Genomic DNA, 21,473 nt, shown 5'->3' with positions numbered 1-21,473 from the left:
ATGAGGTGGGACAGATGGTTGGAGACACGGACAGCGGGAGGGGGGGGGAGGTGCAGGAGGTGCAGGAAGGAACAGGAACACGGACATTATGGAGCTGGGGGGCCAGGGTCGAGGTTCGGCGTCGACAACATAATCTGTTAGGATAGTAAAGAGGCCATTGTGCAGGGGAGAGAGAATCATGAATCTTAACATTTCAAACAAATACCTTTATATCTATAAATCTCAGAAAGCGAGCATGCAAGCATGTATCTGACAGCTGATCACTTACAAGACAGCGTGCCTTTGGAGGCTAATAATACTTCTCAGCAGGAACCTCTAAAACGAAGACATTCTCGAATGGATCGCGGATTGGAATGTTTGCAGCACTATTTTTGGCTAGACATGCCTGCTAATAGACAGAAGTAGTCATCTTATTTATTATTTTAAAAAAAGCCAAAGACACGTACACATTGGCAACCCCCCCAGGCCATGTACAGAATCCCTCTAGTAATGGTGAACCGGAGTGGCTCCAGGGTGCCCCTGTGGCACTGCACAAAACAATCCTTATTGCATGCACCCCCTCATTCTTGTCCCTTCTCACGCAGGACCCTGCCTTAAATAATCCTATAACGTATGATTCTCGAATCCAGATTCATCCACATACCAGGCCTTCCTGTTAATTCACAGACCATCCACGTTCAGCGATTTCAGCGCCATTAAATACCACGGGTTACTAACTAGCCGCCCTCGGCCATTAACCAGCTCCGTTGTCATTAAAACGCACTTACTGAGCTGAGCACTCGGCACTGGTCACCGCCGCCGGCCCTGGAGGAGTGTCACTGGGCTCGGGGATGCCACATTAGGCCACACTCACGCAGCTCATTCGCAGGCGGTGAAGACGGATGCATCATCCATGCACCGAGGCCCTCGCGCGAGCTTCTTGAAGCTGCATTTGGAAAATGACAAATCTGCGGGGAGGGGGCAACGGGAGGCGGGGCAACAGGCAACGGGAGGCGGGGCAACAGACAGCGGGAGGGGGTGCAACAGACAGCGGGAGGGGGGCAACAGACACCGGGGGGCAACAGACAGCGGGGGGGCAACAGACATCGGGACGGGGGCAACAGACAGCGGGAGGGGGGGCGGGAACCTAACGCTCTGCGCTGAAAACCACATTTCGTGCAAGCAGAGGCTGCCTTCCATTTCCCTCTCCCCTGCATCTGCCCTGCTTCCCCCGGGGCTCTCTGCGTAACAAACTTGAATGCCTCTGCTATTCAATGAAAGGCATGCTTGTCAGCTAAAGGGAGTTAACGAAATTCCAATGGCAGCAGAATAGAGGCGAAGAGGAGACCACGGGTGCCGTCAATACCGGCCCAGATTCGGGGGCGTTCCCGAGAACAGGCTTTCGGCTGACGTCGCCAAAAGCCAAAAATTCTCGGGAACACCCCTGAATCTGGTCCGGGATTGACGGACAGAGCCCTCTCCCAATGGCTAGCCTCCATTTATGGAGCTAGTCAATGGAAGGAGGGGGCGTATACCCGACCACACACACACATATCATAAGGTTTTTTGGCGCATGCGCACTACGTGCGCATCGCCAGTCAAAACCTAAAAAGACACCAGTACTAACTTTAAAAAAGTAGACCTCCAAGACCCATAAGTCCCGGTACCACTGCACCTTCTGCACTATTGAGAACTATGCGCTTGCTTGTGACATTGTTAATCACATCTTGGAGCACCCTTGAGGGGGATTTCTATTTCACCTCTTACTATTGGCCGTTTGGTGAATCATTGCACCTATCATTACATCTATGGAGTGATGGTGTTGCAATGTGTGAGGGACTATTTTCCAACTAAAAAGAATATTCAACCATCACACTTTAGTCACATTCAATTCTTTTTATCTCATACATGCATTGTATACAGAAAACAATATGTTTTACTACAGCAGCGACTCCCAATGCCACTGCCATGAACACTACACTTGGCCAATCCAAAGGAATGGCTCAGAGCATGAAAGGAAACGAATAGTAGTGAGGACAAGCTTGAGACTGGGGTACCTTGCATTTTACTTTGTTAATACAAATAAGTACTGCAGAATGTGTACTGCTTGCCGTTGGTCATTGAAGAATGATGTGGAGCCATCTAATGGCATGCTACTGGTTTACCTGGTCTTTGAGTCAGGAGAGTAGAACGAGGTGGTGTACTGTGTTGAATGCCACAGAGCAGCATGAGATATACATATATACCAATATCAAAGAAGTGGTCTTATGCTGTTCCTCTAGTAGCAGAGTCAGAGAGTCAACGAAAGGTTGGGTCCAGCTAGTTCCTTTTGGGGGCTATAGTTGGAAATCCATTTGTTGGATTGTAATGCCCTCACACACCCTTTCAGGTGTCATGCTTCATCATCTGGGCTGCTACTTGTTGGAAAGGCGGTGCAATGTCCAACGGGCTCCCTAAAAAAGGGCACTTTCTCGGAGATCTTTTATTCAACAGCCGTTTGGTGAAGTGCGGGCATGGGGCCAGAATAGTGTAGATGTGTAGTGGTGAGTTAAAATCGGATTAGGAGTACCTACTATAGAAACATGTATTCTGGGGTCTCCTATCCTAGTTAAAAACAGTGAGCGGGGCACTCATCCGAGTGTAATGTCTCGTGTTTGAGTGTTCTACTTTAGAAAGTAAAGGTCAACATGTTTCTCGCGTTATCGTGAATTTACTCGCAATTCTTCAGGACCGAAAAAGGACAAGAAAACTATCTACACTTAAAAACTACTGGTAAAGTTATTTAACCATAGTAGAAGTGTCTACTGGTAAAGGTACCTGTTATGCCCTGGATCTACCCAAATTGGTATGTAACCAGGCTTCAACAGTACCCTGTGGTCCACGCATAAGGCTTGGCTCCTATGTGTGGTGGAGTTTAGCTGCCTCGCGCTGCTCCTTCTGACCTACCCACGCCACCGGGTCCGGTATACCTCTTGTAATACAAATATTTTTACACCCTCTTATACCCTTGTATAATGGATTGATGATATATTTTCTTGTTATATGATTACCTCTATAGCTCCTTACCTGTGTGAAATAAACTTTTGAGATATAGATAATTGTATACAATCTAGTGCCTCTTGTGGTATAAATAATGCTGTAACTCCTATACCCTCTTACCCTTGTAAAATGGATTGATGTATTAGCCTCTTGTCAAAGAAATTATGGTATACCCTCTTGTAATAGAGATGATGTTACACCCTCTATGCCCACTTTTGATGTAGATGCAATACTCTCTGAGGCTTGTAAAATAGATTGATGTTATAGCCTATCACAGAGACGATTTATACTCTTTGTACCCTTTTGCGATAGAGATGACACCCAAACTAGGCTAACCGAGAACCATTTCAAGCTTAACGCACTCAAAACTGAATTCCTACTTATAGCTCCACCCTCCAAAACTCCCCTCCTCCAGGATTGGTTCAAACACGTCACAGCATTCAAAGTGCATCCAACAATCATTGACTCAGCTAAATCTCTGGGTATCACCCTTGATGGCAACCTCAAAATGCACAAACACATAGCCAACGCAACAAAAGGAGCACATTTCCAGATCAATACGCTAAGGAAACTTAAACCTTCCTACCATAAAACGACTTCAAGACGGCAGTTCAAGCTATAGTTATCCCCAGGATCGAATACGGAAGCGTCTCTCTCTGCGGTCTCCCCAAAGCCACAACAGCACCTCTACGAGCCACCATCAACGCTGCAGCCAAGCTCATCACGGGCTCAAAAAAAAGTCCCACGTCTCCCCCGACCTAAAAGCATTGAATTGGCTACCATGAGAAGCCAGAATTCAGCTAAAAATAGCATGCCTGACTCACAAAGCCTTTCATCATAAAGCACCCAGCTATCTCTCTCGGAAACTGTCCATTTCGGGAGGCAAGAGATCCACAAGAAGTGCAGAAAGCCTATTACTGAAACCACACAGATTTAATAAGGCTAAAACCTACAAACGCTCCTTCTCAGGGATGGCTCCTAGGATCTGGAACGCTCTACCCCCTGAAACCAGAGTGACTTACCATATCTACTCAGAAAAGGGGGTGGTGATGAACAGAGTGTCTGAATTGAGCAGACCACTCTTACCCAGTCCAAAGATCAGGGCTTGATCCATCACCGTTATTTATCTCACTGCCCCATCCCAGCTCAGAACCTGTCTATATGCAATTCAGTCTGTCCCTGGTCCAGTGCATCATGGGAACAGGGCAGACTAAACTACCAAGCCAATTCTTCACCAGAAAGGAGACAAGCTACCAGGGACCGGTTTCTGGCATTTCAGCCGTCTTCGGCCCGGCTTGCTTGAATCCTGATGGAGCAGTGAGAAAGGGACTCATGTCTGAGTATACCCTGCCACACCTATAGTGGCCAAAATCGATTCAGAAAAGGGGGTGGTGATGAACAGAGTGTCTGAATTGAGCAGACCACTCTTACCCAGTCCAAAGATCAGGGCTTGATCCATCACCGTTATTTATCTCACTGCCCCATCCCAGCTCAGAACCTGGCTATATGCAAATCAGTCTGTCCCTGGCCCAGTGCATCATGGGAACAGGGCAGACTAAACTACCAAGCCAATTCTTCACCGGTAGCTTGTTTCCTTCCCAGTGTAAGAATTGGCTTTTGTAGTTTGGTTTGCCCTGTTCCCATCATGCACTGGGACAGGAACAGACTAATTTGCATACAGCCAGGTTCTGAAACTGGGATGGTGCAGTGAGCTAAAAAACGGTGTTGGATCTAGCCCTGATCTCTTGACTGGGTGAGAGTATTCTGTTTAATTCAGAGACTCTGTCCCTCACCACCCCTTGTTGTAAATATTTTTGTCCACCCTAAGCGTGGAAGGGTATACTCAGATGTGAGTCCCTTGCTCATTGCACCATCAGGATTCAAGCAAGCCGGGCCGAAGACGGCTGAAATGCCAGAAACCGGTCCCCGGTAGCTTGTTTCCTTCCCAGTGTAAGAATTGGCTTTTGTAGTTTGGTTTGCCCTGTTCCCATCATGCACTGGGACAGGAACAGACTAATTTGCATACAGCCAGGTTCTGAAACTGGGATGGTGCAGTGAGCTAAAAAACGGTGTTGGATCTAGCCCTGATCTCTTGACTGGGTGAGAGTATTCTGTTTAATTCAGAGACTCTGTCCCTCACCACCCCTTGTGGTAAATATTTTTGTCCACCCTAAGCGTGGAAGGGTATACTCAGATGTGAGTCCCTTGCTCATTGCACCATCAGGATTCAAGCAAGCCGGGCCGAAGACGGCTGAAATGCCAGAAACCGGTCCCCGGTAGCTTGTTTCCTTCCCAGTGTAAGAATTGGCTTTTGTAGTTTGGTTTGCCCTGTTCCCATCATGCACTGGGACAGGAACAGACTAATTTGCATACAGCCAGGTTCTGAAACTGGGATGGTGCAGTGAGCTAAAAAACGGTGTTGGATCTAGCCCTGATCTCTTGACTGGGTGAGAGTATTCTGTTTAATTCAGAGACTCTGTCCCTCACCACCCCTTGTTGTAAATATTTGTGTCCACCCTAAGCGTGGAAGGGTATACTCAGATGTGAGTCCCTTGCTCATTGCACCATCAGGATTCAAGCAAGCCAGGCCGAAGACGGCTGAAATGCCAGAAACCGGTCCCCGGTAGCTTGTTTCCTTCCCAGTGTAAGAATTGGCTTTTGTAGTTTGGTTTGCCCTGTTCCCATCATGCACTGGGACAGGAACAGACTAATTTGCATACAGCCAGGTTCTGAAACTGGGATGGTGCAGTGAGCTAAAAAACGGTGTTGGATCTAGCCCTGATCTCTTGACTGGGTGAGAGTATTCTGTTTAATTCAGAGACTCTGTCCCTCACCACCCCTTGTTGTAAATATTTTTGTCCACCCTAAGCGTGGAAGGGAATACTCAGATGTGAGTCCCTTGCTCATTGCACCATCAGGATTCAAGCAAGCCGGGCCGAAGACGGCTGAAATGCCAGAAACCGGTCCCTGGTAGCTTGTTTCCTTCCCAGTGTAAGAATTGGCTTTTGTAGTTTGGTTTGCCCTGTTCCCATCATGCACTGGGACAGGAACAGACTAATTTGCATACAGCCAGGTTCTGAAACTGGGATGGTGCAGTGAGCTAAAAAACGGTGTTGGATCTAGCCCTGATCTCTTGACTGGGTGAGAGTATTCTGTTTAATTCAGAGACTCTGTCCCTCACCACCCCTTGTTGTAAATATTTTTGTCCACCCTAAGCGTGGAAGGGTATACTCAGATGTGAGTCCCTTGCTCATTGCACCATCGGGATTCAAGCAAGCCGGGCCGAAGACGGCTGAAATGCCAGAAACCGGTCCCCGGTAGCTTGTTTCCTTCCCAGTGTAAGAATTGGCTTTTGTAGTTTGGTTTGCCCTGTTCCCATCATGCACTGGGACAGGAACAGACTAATTTGCATACAGCCAGGTTCTGAAACTGGGATGGTGCAGTGAGCTAAAAAACGGTGTTGGATCTAGCCCTGATCTCTTGACTGGGTGAGAGTATTCTGTTTAATTCAGAGACTCTGTCCCTCACCACCCCTTGTTTTAAATATTTTTGTCCACCCTAAGCGTGGAAGGGTATACTCAGATGTGAGTCCCTTGCTCATTGCACCATCAGGATTCAAGCAAGCCGGGCCGAAGACGGCTGAAATGCCAGAAACCGGTCCCCGGTAGCTTGTTTCCTTCCCAGTGTAAGAATTGGCTTTTGTAGTTTGGTTTGCCCTGTTCCCATCATGCACTGGGACAGGAACAGACTAATTTGCATACAGCCAGGTTCTGAAACTGGGATGGTGCAGTGAGCTAAAAAACGGTGTTGGATCTAGCCCTGATCTCTTGACTGGGTGAGAGTATTCTGTTTAATTCAGAGACTCTGTCCCTCACCACCCCTTGTTGTAAATATTTTTGTCCACCCTAAGCGTGGAAGGGTATACTCAGATGTGAGTCCCTTGCTCATTGCACCATCGGGATTCAAGCAAGCCGGGCCGAAGACGGCTGAAATGCCAGAAACCGGTCCCCGGTAGCTTGTTTCCTTCCCAGTGTAAGAATTGGCTTTTGTAGTTTGGTTTGCCCTGTTCCCATCATGCACTGGGACAGGAACAGACTAATTTGCATACAGCCAGGTTCTGAAACTGGGATGGTGCAGTGAGCTAAAAAACGGTGTTGGATCTAGCCCTGATCTCTTGACTGGGTGAGAGTATTCTGTTTAATTCAGAGACTCTGTCCCTCACCACCCCTTGTTTTAAATATTTTTGTCCACCCTAAGCGTGGAAGGGTATACTCAGATGTGAGTCCCTTGCTCATTGCACCATCAGGATTCAAGCAAGCCGGGCCGAAGACGGCTGAAATGCCAGAAACCGGTCCCTGGTAGCTTGTTTCCTTCCCAGTGTAAGAATTGGCTTTTGTAGTTTGGTTTGCCCTGTTCCCATCATGCACTGGGACAGGAACAGACTAATTTGCATACAGCCAGGTTCTGAAACTGGGATGGTGCAGTGAGCTAAAAAACGGTGTTGGATCTAGCCCTGATCTCTTGACTGGGTGAGAGTATTCTGTTTAATTCAGTGACTCTGTCCCTCACCACCCCTTGTTGTAAATATTTTTGTCCACCCTAAGCGTGGAAGGGTATACTCAGATGTGAGTCCCTTGCTCATTGCACCATCAGGATTCAAGCAAGCCGGGCCGAAGACGGCTGAAATGCCAGAAACCGGTCCCCGGTAGCTTGTTTCCTTCCCAGTGTAAGAATTGGCTTTTGTAGTTTGGTTTGCCCTGTTCCCATCATGCACTGGGACAGGAACAGACTAATTTGCATACAGCCAGGTTCTGAAACTGGGATGGTGCAGTGAGCTAAAAAACGGTGTTGGATCTAGCCCTGATCTCTTGACTGGGTGAGAGTATTCTGTTTAATTCAGAGACTCTGTCCCTCACCACCCCTTGTTGTAAATATTTTTGTTCACCCTAAGCGTGGAAGGGTATACTCAGATGTGAGTCCCTTGCTCATTGCACCATCAGGATTCAAGCAAGCCGGGCCGAAGACGGCTGAAATGCCAGAAACCGGTCCCCGGTAGCTTGTTTCCTTCCCAGTGTAAGAATTGGCTTTTGTAGTTTGGTTTGCCCTGTTCCCATCATGCACTGGGACAGGAACAGACTAATTTGCATACAGCCAGGTTCTGAAACTGGGATGGTGCAGTGAGCTAAAAAACGGTGTTGGATCTAGCCCTGATCTCTTGACTGGGTGAGAGTATTCTGTTTAATTCAGAGACTCTATCCCTCACCACCCCTTGTTGTAAATATTTTTGTCCACCCTAAGCGTGGAAGGGTATACTCAGATGTGAGTCCCTTGCTCATTGCACCATCAGGATTCAAGCAAGCCGGGCCGAAGACGGCTGAAATGCCAGAAACCGGTCCCCGGTAGCTTGTTTCCTTCCCAGTGTAAGAATTGGCTTTTGTAGTTTGGTTTGCCCTGTTCCCATCATGCACTGGGACAGGAACAGACTAATTTGCATACAGCCAGGTTCTGAAACTGGGATGGTGCAGTGAGCTAAAAAACGGTGTTGGATCTAGCCCTGATCTCTTGACTGGGTGAGAGTATTCTGTTTAATTCAGAGACTCTGTCCCTCACCACCCCTTGTTGTAAATATTTTTGTCCACCCTAAGCGTGGAAGGGTATACTCAGATGTGAGTCCCTTGCTCATTGCACCATCAGGATTCAAGCAAGCCGGGCCGAAGACGGCTGAAATGCCAGAAACCGGTCCCCGGTAGCTTGTTTCCTTCCCAGTGTAAGAATTGGCTTTTGTAGTTTGGTTTGCCCTGTTCCCATCATGCACTGGGACAGGAACAGACTAATTTGCATACAGCCAGGTTCTGAAACTGGGATGGTGCAGTGAGCTAAAAAACGGTGTTGGATCTAGCCCTGATCTCTTGACTGGGTGAGAGTATTCTGTTTAATTCAGAGACTCTGTCCCTCACCACCCCTTGTTGTAAATATTTTTGTCCACCCTAAGCGTGGAAGGGTATACTCAGATGTGAGTCCCTTGCTCATTGCACCATCAGGATTCAAGCAAGCCGGGCCGAAGACGGCTGAAATGCCAGAAACTGGTCCCCGGTAGCTTGTTTCCTTCCCAGTGTAAGAATTGGCTTTTGTAGTTTGGTTTGCCCTGTTCCCATCATGCACTGGGACAGGAACAGACTAATTTGCATACAGCCAGGTTCTGAAACTGGGATGGTGCAGTGAGCTAAAAAACGGTGTTGGATCTAGCCCTGATCTCTTGACTGGGTGAGAGTATTCTGTTTAATTCAGAGACTCTGTCCCTCACCACCCCTTGTTGTAAATATTTTTGTCCACCCTAAGCGTGGAAGGGTATACTCAGATGTGAGTCCCTTGCTCATTGCACCATCAGGATTCAAGCAAGCCGGGCCGAAGACGGCTGAAATGCCAGAAACCGGTCCCCGGTAGCTTGTTTCCTTCCCAGTGTAAGAATTGGCTTTTGTAGTTTGGTTTGCCCTGTTCCCATCATGCACTGGGACAGGAACAGACTAATTTGCATACAGCCAGGTTCTGAAACTGGGATGGTGCAGTGAGCTAAAAAACGGTGTTGGATCTAGCCCTGATCTCTTGACTGGGTGAGAGTATTCTGTTTAATTCAGAGACTCTGTCCCTCACCACCCCTTGTTGTAAATATTTTTGTCCACCCTAAGCGTGGAAGGGTATACTCAGATGTGAGTCCCTTGCTCATTGCACCATCAGGATTCAAGCAAGCCGGGCCGAAGACGGCTGAAATGTCAGAAACCGGTCCCCGGTAGCTTGTTTCCTTCCCAGTGTAAGAATTGGCTTTTGTAGTTTGGTTTGCCCTGTTCCCATCATGCACTGGGACAGGAACAGACTAATTTGCATACAGCCAGGTTCTGAAACTGGGATGGTGCAGTGAGCTAAAAAACGGTGTTGGATCTAGCCCTGATCTCTTGACTGGGTGAGAGTATTCTGTTTAATTCAGAGACTCTGTCCCTCATAACCCCTTGTTGTAAATATATTACCATATCTACTGCACTGTTCAAAAAGGAAGTTAAGGCCATTCTCATGGAAAAATTCACATGAGCCTCACTGAAATTCGTGACCTTTATAGACGCAAACAGACAATCTACATGGCACTTTGGCTCTCTAGGACCGCACCTTCCTCTGTATCCCATTTAGCTCAACTTAGGATTCAGTCTTTGATCTACCCCTCTTATCTGTTTTATTTATGCACACTACATATTTCTGTACTATGTACGTCCTTACTATCTTTATGTTGCTTACTGCTTGATATATACTGTTATTATGTACTGTTTGTGTATAAATTTCATTGCTTGTAAAGCGCTCTGATATCCGCAAGGGTCTGGTTCGCGCTTTATAAAACTTTCTAAATAAATAATAAATGTCCATCCAGGACCAGGCCCATCAAGTAACTGACCTAGTCAACAGTCCCCTGCTTGGACCATAACATTCTCAGAACCTCACATCTTTCATGGCAACATCAGAACTATTCGCAGGGAATGCTGTGACTGTAGAGAACAAAACATTCTCTGCCAGTTCTACACATCTTCTTCCCCCCCCCAAAAAAAAACAAAATAAAAACAAAGATAGAACAATACATTTAAAAAAATGAAAAATATAATCACTCACGGAACCTCTTGGGAGTGATATAACTCTAGAGCTTCTCCTAGGAACATCCATTCTGGCTAAGTCAGACATTTTGCCGCACTTACTGGGGCAAGGTGATATACCTGTGGTGTCCTTGTCAAAATCACCATCCAGTTTGGTTCTTACCTTGACAATCTTCCACCAATGTGCTCCCTTCCACTTAAACAGCATTATTACTAATCTTCACGACTCTGGTAGGTCCACTGTATTTACTCTTCCCCTTTTTTTACATGAATGGGAGACCTAATACGGACCATATCTCCCACCTCCACGGGAACAACTTTAGCACCTTTCTTATTACCATACCAAAGCTTTTCTTTATTTTGAGTCTGTGACATATTTTCTATCACAATATCCAAAAGTTTCATCACATCAGATTCTGATTTAAGCCATTTACTCATCAATCCAGGTCTAAAACTAGTGTTCACCTTCCTTCCTCTTGGAAGCTCGAAAGGTGAAACTTTGGTGGCAGAGTGCGGAGTTGTCCTATAAAACCACAACATACTATTCAAAGATCTGGTAATGTCATGGCTCCCAGACTTTGCCCACTTGATGCACTCTCCCACCACACGATTCATCCTTTCCACAAGACCATTTGTTTGTGGGTAGTATAAAGAACCTTTCAAGTGGTTCACACCACATGAAGTAAGAAGTGTCTCCAACTCATTGCTTACAAACTGAGTTCCATTATCAGAGACAAGAACCTCTGGAAATCCTTCTCTCATGCAAACCCCCCTTGAAAATACCACCACACTCATAGCATTGGCTTCCCTGACCAACTTCATTTCTGGGTATTTAGAAGCATAGTCTATGAGGACTAAAATATACGTGCACCCACCCGGCAGAAAATCATAAGGGATCATTACATCACTCCATAAGTTGACCCATAATAGGGACACTAGTTAGATAACCTTAAGGCTTTTATCCGCAACTCTACATACACTACAATTCTTTACCATTTCATTAATCTCTGCATCCATGCTTAGCCACCAAAACGTTTCTCAAATGTGACGTTTAGTGAAAGCCACTCCCAAATGACCATCATGGGCCTTTCTGATAATGATCAGTCTGACTGAATGGGAAGGAATGAGTTTATCAGAACTAGGTATGGGCGGAAAATCTGTTTCGCTCGCGGATTTTGCGGATTTTCGGGAAATTCGCAATCCGCGAGATTCGCGAATCTCCCGCAAAATCCGCAAATCCGCGAGCAGCGGATTTTGCTCGCACTGCTCGCACTGTTCGCGTGAGTTCGCGGCTTCCCAGTACAACTTCGCGCCCGCGAATAAGTGCTAAATTGCAGAAATACGATCTTAGCAAAACTGAAACTACTTACCAGGTTCAAAAGTTCAGGCTCATCATTAGTAGCCATTTCCTGTAGTGCTTCCTGAGGGGCCCCTCCAGAGTTCAGTTGCCAGTTGCAACTATTATGTGACCCTGCTCTGAACCTCAGAATAGTTACACATATGCCACAAAGGTCCTGAATTACAGCTAAGGGAGACAAGCAGGAGCCAGGCTGGAAGTTAAAATCCATTAATCAGCCCCTAATTCATTATTGTCAGTTGGGGCAGGGCAGGTGTTGTAACTAATTTTGCAACAATGAAAGCACTTAGCAAGTGCAAAAGATCACTAATCAGGGCGCACTAAGGAAGCAGGTGCCAGCTAAAAAAATATTCTGTGACACATTAATCAGCCCCAAATTAATTCAGGTCACTTGAGGCAGGGAAGGTGTGCTTTGCTTTGCCGAAAATAATGTACACTGGACAACCAGAGGGTGTGGTGATGAAACAGAGGGTGGCATGGGTGGGCCAGAGGGTGGCATGAGTAGTCAGAGAGTGGCAGTGGTGACAGAGAGTGGCAGTGATGAAGAAGAGTGTCCCAAACAGGCTGGACACGTAGAAACAACAAGTTCGCAAAACTTGCGACCCGACAGGTAAGTTCGCAAATTGCGAAATTGTAAAAACCCTCGCGAACTGGCAGAAACACGGGCGAACACAAAAAAAAAAATCCGCAAATTCGCGGGAATTCGCGGATTTTGCGGATTGCGAGTTCGCAAATCCGCAAAATTCGCGAACGCGAGATCCGCAAAATTCGCCCATGCTTAATCAGAACGTAGTAACATACCATCCTCCAGGGAATCTCACTGTCAACCTTACAGTAAGGTTGCAAAAGAGGAGACAACACCTTCTCCCTGGGCCAGCACTCCCTGACCAGCTCACACACTTGATGCAGTAACGTATCATCCCTCAAAGCACTCATCCAGTCTTCCTCAGAACCTATGTTAAGTTCAAGTATATCCAAGGCAGCTACAAAACAATTCTCAGAATCCTCACCACAGAGCCCATTGCAGAGCTTTTCACGAATAAATGTTGTCCACAATTGTAGCACTTCTGGGTCGTATAGCAACCAGTCCCACTTCTGAAGGAGACTGGTTGCTATACAACCCAGCGTTAGGCTTTAGGTGATAGGCTAAAGTTACAAACTGTCCCTGTACTTTTGCTCCATCAACACACGCATTCTTAGGAGGACACTCGTTGTTGCCCTGGATATCGAAGCCTCATGAAAAATAGGTACAGACCACCAACCGGGATTACACATGGTGGAAGACATTTATTCCCTGATATATTCAAGGTTTCTTTATGATAAATGATGACGCCCTGATGAAGTCCACAGGCAGTGGACGAAATGCATTGGCTGTTTCTATCCTGTGAAAAATAAAGGACACTTGGGAAACAAGATTCTTGTGAATTGGACTAATTGGTTACGAAAATGTTCTTATGCGTGCACTACGCATTGGCGGACAGAACTTATTTTGATCTTTGGATCGCTCTCTGGGAACAGCGGGAGCAGTGAATGTGCACGCTATGTTTCTCTAAATTTATACTTTTTGGACTATTGAGAAGGAGGTGCGGTTGTCGTACAGACTCACTGTTTCAACAGAATAACATGTCCACCTTTCAAATCAATTTCATATTTCCTATACTAATTCACCACTAATCCGTTATGGGTTCAAGAGTACCGTGCTATTTACCAAAAAAGCGCTTCAACACCTCTTAAGGGGTAGCAAGCGCTAAATAAATGGAAAGCTTTTTCACTCTTCTATCTATCCGCTATCCTTCTCAATCTAAATACCTGACTAACATATCCACCACTCAAATCACTTTCATATTTCACTATACTAGCTCACCAATAATCCTTTATGGGTTCCGGAGTAGCGTGCTAGTCGCCGAAAAAGTGATACAACCTCTCATCCAGGGTAGTAAGTGCTATATAAATGCAATTACAATACAATTCAACACAATATGATGCAAGGGTGTGCAAATCACCAAGGTCTGCGTTGAAAAGGTAAAATTCTATTTTTTACTTTAAAGTGTGTGAATCACTGTGATCCACAACTTGAACACTGCCCTACGAAGATCCTCTAAATACAAGTTCCCAGCGTAGATACATAAGATGTTTTATAAATATACAAGGGTGTGCGATTTACCATGATCCGCTATACTCAAGACCTTCCAGTTGTCCACACAAAGCAGAATGCCTCAAAATGAGGCCATGTTCAGTAGAAGTACTTGTTGCATGAAGTGACAGAAGTTCACCAACCGCCGTAAACTCAACATTGCTGAATGTTGAGTGGCGACTGTCAAGCCGCCGTTGATTCTATTACAGGACCGGAGGCTTCGTATTATGCTTTCTCTTTTCATTCATTGCTACTCACAGCAGCCAATGAAACTTAGTATTGTATAAACATAAACTACATTTTATATGATGCACAAGTAATACATCACATCCTGTCAGACCCCATATGAGCCACTCACGACCGGAAATCCTCCTCTTTCTTTGCTGCTCATGCAGTCAGTTAAGTGTATTCTCGATTGTTTCTATGATAATTGTGTTTATATTACACATCGTGACTGCTTTTTAGCCCACGCCATATTGATTGTTGTAGCGCGACTATCGCGCGCTCTGTTGCCTGCTCTGCCTGCATTTGTCACTCGTGCTTTATTCTGCCTTGCACCTTGTTGTATATGAGGTATGTTGTTGCGCTGGCTTCGCGATCGCTTCCGGCACGTTTTACGCATCCCCGCTACCATCCGGGACTGCGTTCGTGCTCCAGTAGCTGGAATTACTTGGGGCAAGTTTGAATTTCCCACCTTGTACGGGATAGAGCCCTCTCTACGCAGCCGTTCTCACGGCCTTCAATTAGACTCCCACTGGGGAGATTAAGGTAATGCATCACAGAGGGCGATGTTTTCAATGATTTTTGATGCGGTGAGGCCGCCCCTCATGGGCCGGTCGCGCGTGGAGCCTGTAGTTTAGTTTTTGGTCCGTGTTTCAATGTGCGCAGCCCAATTGGGCTGGTTTCTAGTAGGATTGGGCTACGCACGTCGCTACTGCCCGTTTTTCTATTAGAATTTAGGTTATTAGCCTGTGTGACCCCACCAAGCAGCATTCTACGCTGGCAGCAATAATGATCTGGGCCTGGAGGGAAGCCACCTCATATGAACTTTTTCTGCTTTTTGGATCCACTACGCCCTGAGGGCAGGAATAACTGTGACAAAGCTGCTGCTGAGGATCTAGGTACCTGGGTTCTGTTTCTTGTGCTGTGGGTTGGCTTCCCCATTACTCCTCCTGAATTCCTCACTCCATGAGCAACTATATTTATAAGTTTGGCTCCAAGATGGAGGATTGGGTTCACTATGAAGAGGATGATACCTTGTTTGAGGAGGAAGTGGAAAACCCTTCTATTGAGGACAAAATTGTTGAGGCCCTGGACGCATCCGTCCAGGAGTCGGTCAACAAGGCCCTTAAAAAGACAGTCCGGGGGACTGTGCAACAAGCACTGGCTACTGCACTGAAGACAATTACAAAGCAATTGGAGAAATGTGCTAAGTGTTATGGTTTCACTGCTCCTGCAGGACCTCACAAGGATGCTCCAGCTTCAGAGTCTCAATCTCCCTAGCTTCATTCTTCTGCTCTGTCCTCATTGCCTGCACCTAGCACTAGCAAGTCCATGGCACCGGATACGGACACGAACACAGATACCACGTCTACGGACACTCCTGATGAGTCTTGTCAAAAAAAGAGGGCCAAGAAGGCTAAGCATGTCAAACCTCCACAGCCTATCTCCACTCCTTTTAATTTTAATCCAGCCGATATAGTTCACCCTCGTGAGTCTTCCCCGCTCCAAACTTTGGGACATCAAAAAGGAGTTATGTTCCCTGTTGTCCAAACAGACTGACTCTCTGAGAGTGATTGGCAGGATAGTGTCTTCCATACAGGTGATATTTCCAAGGGCTCTTTATTATTGAGCTTTTCAAAGGTTGAAGATTCAACACCTGCAGAAGGGCCTCTCCTACACGGACCTGGTCCCTCTCTCATCAGAGGTCTGGGAGGAGATTCAGTGGTGGCTGGCCCACGTGGAAGCGTGGAACGGCAGAGCCATCTTCGGCTCTCTTCCAGAGGTCGTCATAGAGTCCGACTCCAGCCGCTGGGGCTGGGGGGCTCGCTGTGGAAATATTTCCACAGGAGGGTATTGCTCCCTCCGCGAACTAGATCTACACATCAACCTTCTAGAACTGCTCGCAGGATCATTCGCGATCAGAACTCTGGCACCAGAAAAGGTCTCGTGTTGCATCCTTTTGGGGATGGACAACATATCAGCAGTTCATTACATCAACAAACTGGGAGGCACGAGGTCCTCCACGTTAGTAGAGATAGCGAAGGACTTTTGGCACTATTGCCTAAGTCACCAGATATCAGTCATAGCCGAATATATTCAAGGCCAGTCAAATGAGGTGGCGGACTGAAACTCCCGACATCTCAAAGACTACAGCGATTGGCATCTCCAACCCCAGGTAGTACATTGGCTGCAGGCGATCTGGGGGACATGTCAGATCGACCTGTTTGCATCCAGATTGAATCATCAAATTACCAGGTTCTTCAGCTGGAGACCAGATCTGTTAGCTCTGGCGATGGATGCCTTCACTCAGGACTGGTCCCAGTCTCTGAATTATGCCTTTCCCCTGTTCATATTGATTCCCTGGGTGTGCACGCAGATAATGCGACAGACGGCGGAAGTGATCCTAGTGACCCCCTGTGGAAGTCACAGCCTTAGTTTCCGAGTCTCTTGGAGGCGAGCTGTGACTCCCCCAGGAGAATTCCGGAGTCCCCTACAATGCTCCAGGGCCCTCTTGGAGAGAAGCACCCGATGGTAATGTCGGGGCAGTTGTCCCTGATGGCCTGGAGATTTTCTGGCAATGTTGGCAAATGCCTGGATTTTCGGAACAGGCTTCAGCCTTTATCAACCAAGCCTGGGCCCCCTCAACCAGGAAGAGATATACTTCAGCCTGGAAGGGCTGGGTTCGTTGGTGCGTGGAACACCACGTGGATTCCGTGGGGGAAGACTTTTAAAAAAATATATTTTTATTAGATTTTCAGTAATATCAAAAACATCACATAGCAATTGCTACAATATATAACAATCCCAGTTTACATGAATCTAAGGCAGCTATTACATCACGTTGGAAAGGCATCGCTGTGCATACTGAAGCCAGGAATCCAAGTAAGACAAGAAATCAACTCCCCAATAAACTATCCCCACCCCCGCTTTCCCACCCCCATCCAACAACCAGGCGACCGGTGTACTGTTCTACACCCCACCAATGCAACTTAATAGGCACATGTTCAACTTCATGGTCTATTGCTGTCTGAGAGTATCAGCACAGATGAAGAAAGGCATACCAGCTCAAAGTCCGATGGTAGCGTTGTCTTGGCCCATAGAAAGCATAATAAAGATTTACACATAAGTACAACCCATGGAACATAGCGCCTCAGGATAAGTCAGGATGAGCAATCAGATACACTGTCAAGGGATTCCAAAAATCCTTAGGTCGGGAGGATTGAGGCAATTCTTCCCGATACACTTGTAACTGGTCTCTATAATATACCAACTCTTTGAGCCACAAGGTTATAGTGGGTGATGACCTCGACCTCCATCTTTGGGCAATCGCCCGTTTTGCAAACAAAGTGGAAACTGCCACCAGGCATCTATTAGCCGATTTCAGTTGTTGCACATGCCCCAAAAGCACAACTCAGGAATACATGCCACAGGTTCCAGCACCACTTCCGACAGAATACGAGTGACTTCGGTCCAGAATGCAAACACCCTCCCACACAGCCATGCAACATGATAGAAATCTGCGTCCTCAGAACCACACCTCACACAGCTCGCCGTGTCTCTCAAACCATGCAATAAGCCCCTTACGACTCTCCCCTGTCAGCAGCGCCTGCAGCGCCCGAAATGTTGTAGGCTCAGCCGGGTAATCCGGATACACATCCCGAACAGCTTGTCGGACCCCGACATACATTAAGAGAAACATAAAATTACGATTCACTCCATTTTGAGCCTCACCAAGGGTTTTAAAGCGGCCTTCCTTATTCAAATCTCCAATCTCACACTACCAGCCGCCGCTAACTCCTTCAACGCAGTGGGTTCCCGAGCCGCAGAGATCCCTGGATGAGAGGCAATGGGCAGAAGAGGCGCATACAAATACGGCAATGGCCAAAGCCCGCAACGCCCAAAAAGTGCACAATGGGGGGCTTATTTCCTGCTGGGGTCCACCCGAGCCTCCCGATAGGATCATAGCCAGTACCGGAAGGGGAAAGACGGCATCCGCCTCAATAGCGACATGTGGTTGAAAGCGCTGCGGGAAGGGCCAATAATGGGCAAAATGAACTTCCGCACAGATATAATACAAACGAAGGTCCGGAGCCTCGAAACCACCCCAATCAAAAGGTTGCGTCAGAAGATCCCAGCGGCACAGAGGCTTCTTGCTTCCCCAGACAAAGGTGAGCAGTGCCGTCTGTAGCGCTTGAAATAGCACCACATTCAGTTTAGTAGGTATATTTATAAAAAAAATACAGCATCTTGGTTAGGAACACCATTTTTATCACAGCAATCCTATCCGCCAGTGACAGAGGGTGATGCGCCCATCGCTCTGCCTGCTCTGTTATGCGCGTGACGGCGTGCCCATAGTTCTCGGTAATCACCACAGCTGGATCCCTGTGGATCCACACCCCCATGTACTTCACGGGCTCAAAGGACCAGGTCAGCGGAAACACTAGCTTAACTTCTCTCTTATTTGCCCTTATTGGAAAAACCACAGATTTGGACCAATTAATGCTTAGCCCAGAAAACCTGGCAAATTTGACGTATTCCCTCAGTAATGGTGACAGATACACCGCTGGTTCCCGGACATAGAGCAGCATATCGTCCGAAAATAGCGAGACGATCAGCGGTCGCTGTCTAAACCCCAAAGCTGCCGCAGAGTGTTTCTGGCGAAGCTTACAAGTGAGAGGTTCCAGTATCAGGGAGAAGAGCATGGGTGAGAGGCGACAGGGGCAGACTTACCCTGCATTGTACATTTTCTTTCTCAGAAGGCTTCTGAGGGATTGGCATATAGTTCCATTAATAATTTCCGTTCCGCCATTTCGGCGGGTCATTCCCAGATTGAGGGCAAACCAGTAGGGATGCATCAGTTATTATGTAAACTTTTGAAGGGTATTAGATTAGCGAATCTGCCCAAACCCAAGTATACTTTATTATGGGATGTCTCTCTAGTTCTTTCCTTAGTTAATCAATGGCCACAGAATGACATGTTAACCAGGAAACAACTTTCATCCAAATTAGCCATGCTTTTATGTCTCGCAGCATGTAGATGGTCATCTGACGTTAAGGCTTTGGACATTACAGGTATTTACTCCTGAAGGGGTCTCTTTTAACATTACTTCAGGAACTAAGACAATGCCTCAGAGTGTGGAATATCATGCTTTTCCTAGTAATGCTAAGCTTTGTGTAGTGCAATGTCTTAAGGCTTATGAGGAATGTACCAGGTCTATTCGGCCTGCTGGTATTGTGCACTTACTGGTTGCTTTGAAGAAATCTTACAAACCTGTTTACTGCGGCTACGATAGCTAGATGGTTGAAATGTGTCATGCAAGAGGCGGGTATTGATACCCAGGTGTTTGGAGCGCATTTTGTTTGTGGCGCCAGGGCCTCTAAGAGTTTTATGTTAGGCTCTACTGTTCAAGACATTATGCATTCTGTTGTTTGGTCTTCTAAATTTACTATCAGTTTTATTGCAAACCGGTGGGTGATATTTCCTCTGTGGTGTTTTATCAGCATTAAACTATTATAATACGAAGCTCAGGTCCTGTAATAGAATAAAAAATTAACTAGCTATCACGCCAAAAATTTTCAATTCTATTAAGGACATGGAGGCGAGGATTATCCCACCCGGTTATATTACAGTATTGTAATGTTTACCCACCCGTGTGTTTACATTCTGTTTTAGTAGAAATTACGTTTTTTTTCCCATTCTTCCAGGTTCTGAGAAAAAGATGGATTAAATGTGCTTCCTGTTAAGAAGATATTCTTTCCAGTTGGATTGTTCTTCCACGTTGGAGGATGTTATTATTGGACTTGAGTTATTTTGATGGACTTTTACTGTTCAAAGCAAAGAAAGAGGAGGATGTCCGGTCGTGAGTGGCTCTAATGGGGTCTGACAGGATGTGCTGTATTACTTGGGCATTATGGGAAATGTAGTTTTTGTTTATACAATACTAAGTGCATTGGCTGCTGTGAGTAGCAATAAATGAAAAGAGAAAGCATAATCCTCGCCTCTGTGTCCTTAATAGAATTGAAAATTCTTGGCGCGATAGCTAGCTCATTTTTTATCCAGGAACAGAACAGCGCGACTCAGCATTGCATGTTGCTGGGCGTGGCTGTGGTTGCCGAGCCACCATCAATAGAAGAACTGTTGCCAAGGAGACGTAAGGCGTAGTTACACTGTCACGCCAGGAAAGAAAAAAATGCTGTTGTCATGGCAATGATGTGTGCCGTGCACGTGCGTCTACCACAGCGCATAGGACTCCAGTCCGAGGCGAGTGTGAATGAGGGGTTATTTTGTGACCGATATAATTCAAAATATACAATACAATTCAGCCTGAGCATGCCAAACAAGGAAAAGACACAGAAGCTGACACAGGCAGGAGCCACTGAGACCAAACTGCTGGCAACGTGGCAAATATAACATCAGTAGAGAGACTGCTCCCGGTCCACATGGACAACAGAAACCACTGGGGTTGAAATCCAAAGCCGACTGGTATCTTGAATATGAAGATCAAAATCACACCAAGACACGCTTGCAGAAACACATTGTGACAGGCCGTGCAGGAAAAATAAGAGAAAACCATGAGAAAATCCACACGCAGATGGCTCTGCAGTGTAGCCAGATTGTCAACCATATTTTTGTAGTGAAGACGCCGGAACTAAGGTAAGTTCAGTAGTTTTATTGTAGTGGCTACACCGTGGACAGGTCCATTCAGTACCAAGGCCATAAGTAACTGACTTAGTCAACAGTCTTGAACCATACCATTCTCAGAACTTCACATTCTTGATGGCAACATCAGAACTATTGGCAGAGAATACTAAGATTGTAGAGAACAAACAATTTTCCACCCTCTTACCCTTGTGAAATGGATTGATGTTAAATTCTGTGTATAGCTTCTGGCTCCTTATCTCCTTCTTGACGGTTTCGCTCTGGATGGCATTCAGCACCACCTGGTTGGGCTTCTCCCGGCCTGCAGGGGCCCCAGCACCGCGCCCCGCCATTCAGCCTTTAGGGCAGAGCCATTTACAACAGGTTATTGTGCGCTCTGAAACTGGCCCTGCCTTTGTGTTTCCTACCCTGTCTCTCGCTCACACTCTGCTTATGGGAGAGCCCCTCTGC

At 46.6% G+C, this 21,473-nt stretch overlaps 1 protein-coding gene across 1 annotated transcript in view; it reads right to left on the bottom strand.

The window, feature by feature from the left end:
- CFAP144 (cilia and flagella associated protein 144) overlaps positions 1 to 21,473 on the bottom strand; it is a 50,792-nt gene that overhangs the window by 22,242 nt on the left and 7,077 nt on the right. Inside the window, exon 2 of the mRNA XM_086935954.1 lies at positions 21,211 to 21,360. Coding sequence (XP_086792080.1) covers positions 21,211 to 21,355 — 145 coding nt within the window. The 5' untranslated portion in view covers positions 21,356 to 21,360. The remainder of the gene's footprint in view (positions 1 to 21,210; positions 21,361 to 21,473) is intronic.

Source organism: Lissotriton vulgaris, chromosome 1_1, assembly GCF_964263255.1.
Source record: "Lissotriton vulgaris chromosome 1_1, aLisVul1.2, whole genome shotgun sequence".
In the NCBI taxonomy this organism is placed as follows: domain Eukaryota; kingdom Metazoa; phylum Chordata; class Amphibia; order Caudata; family Salamandridae; genus Lissotriton; species Lissotriton vulgaris.
The sequence above is the reverse complement of the archived record's forward strand: the minus strand, read 5'-3'. Positions and strand labels throughout refer to the sequence as shown.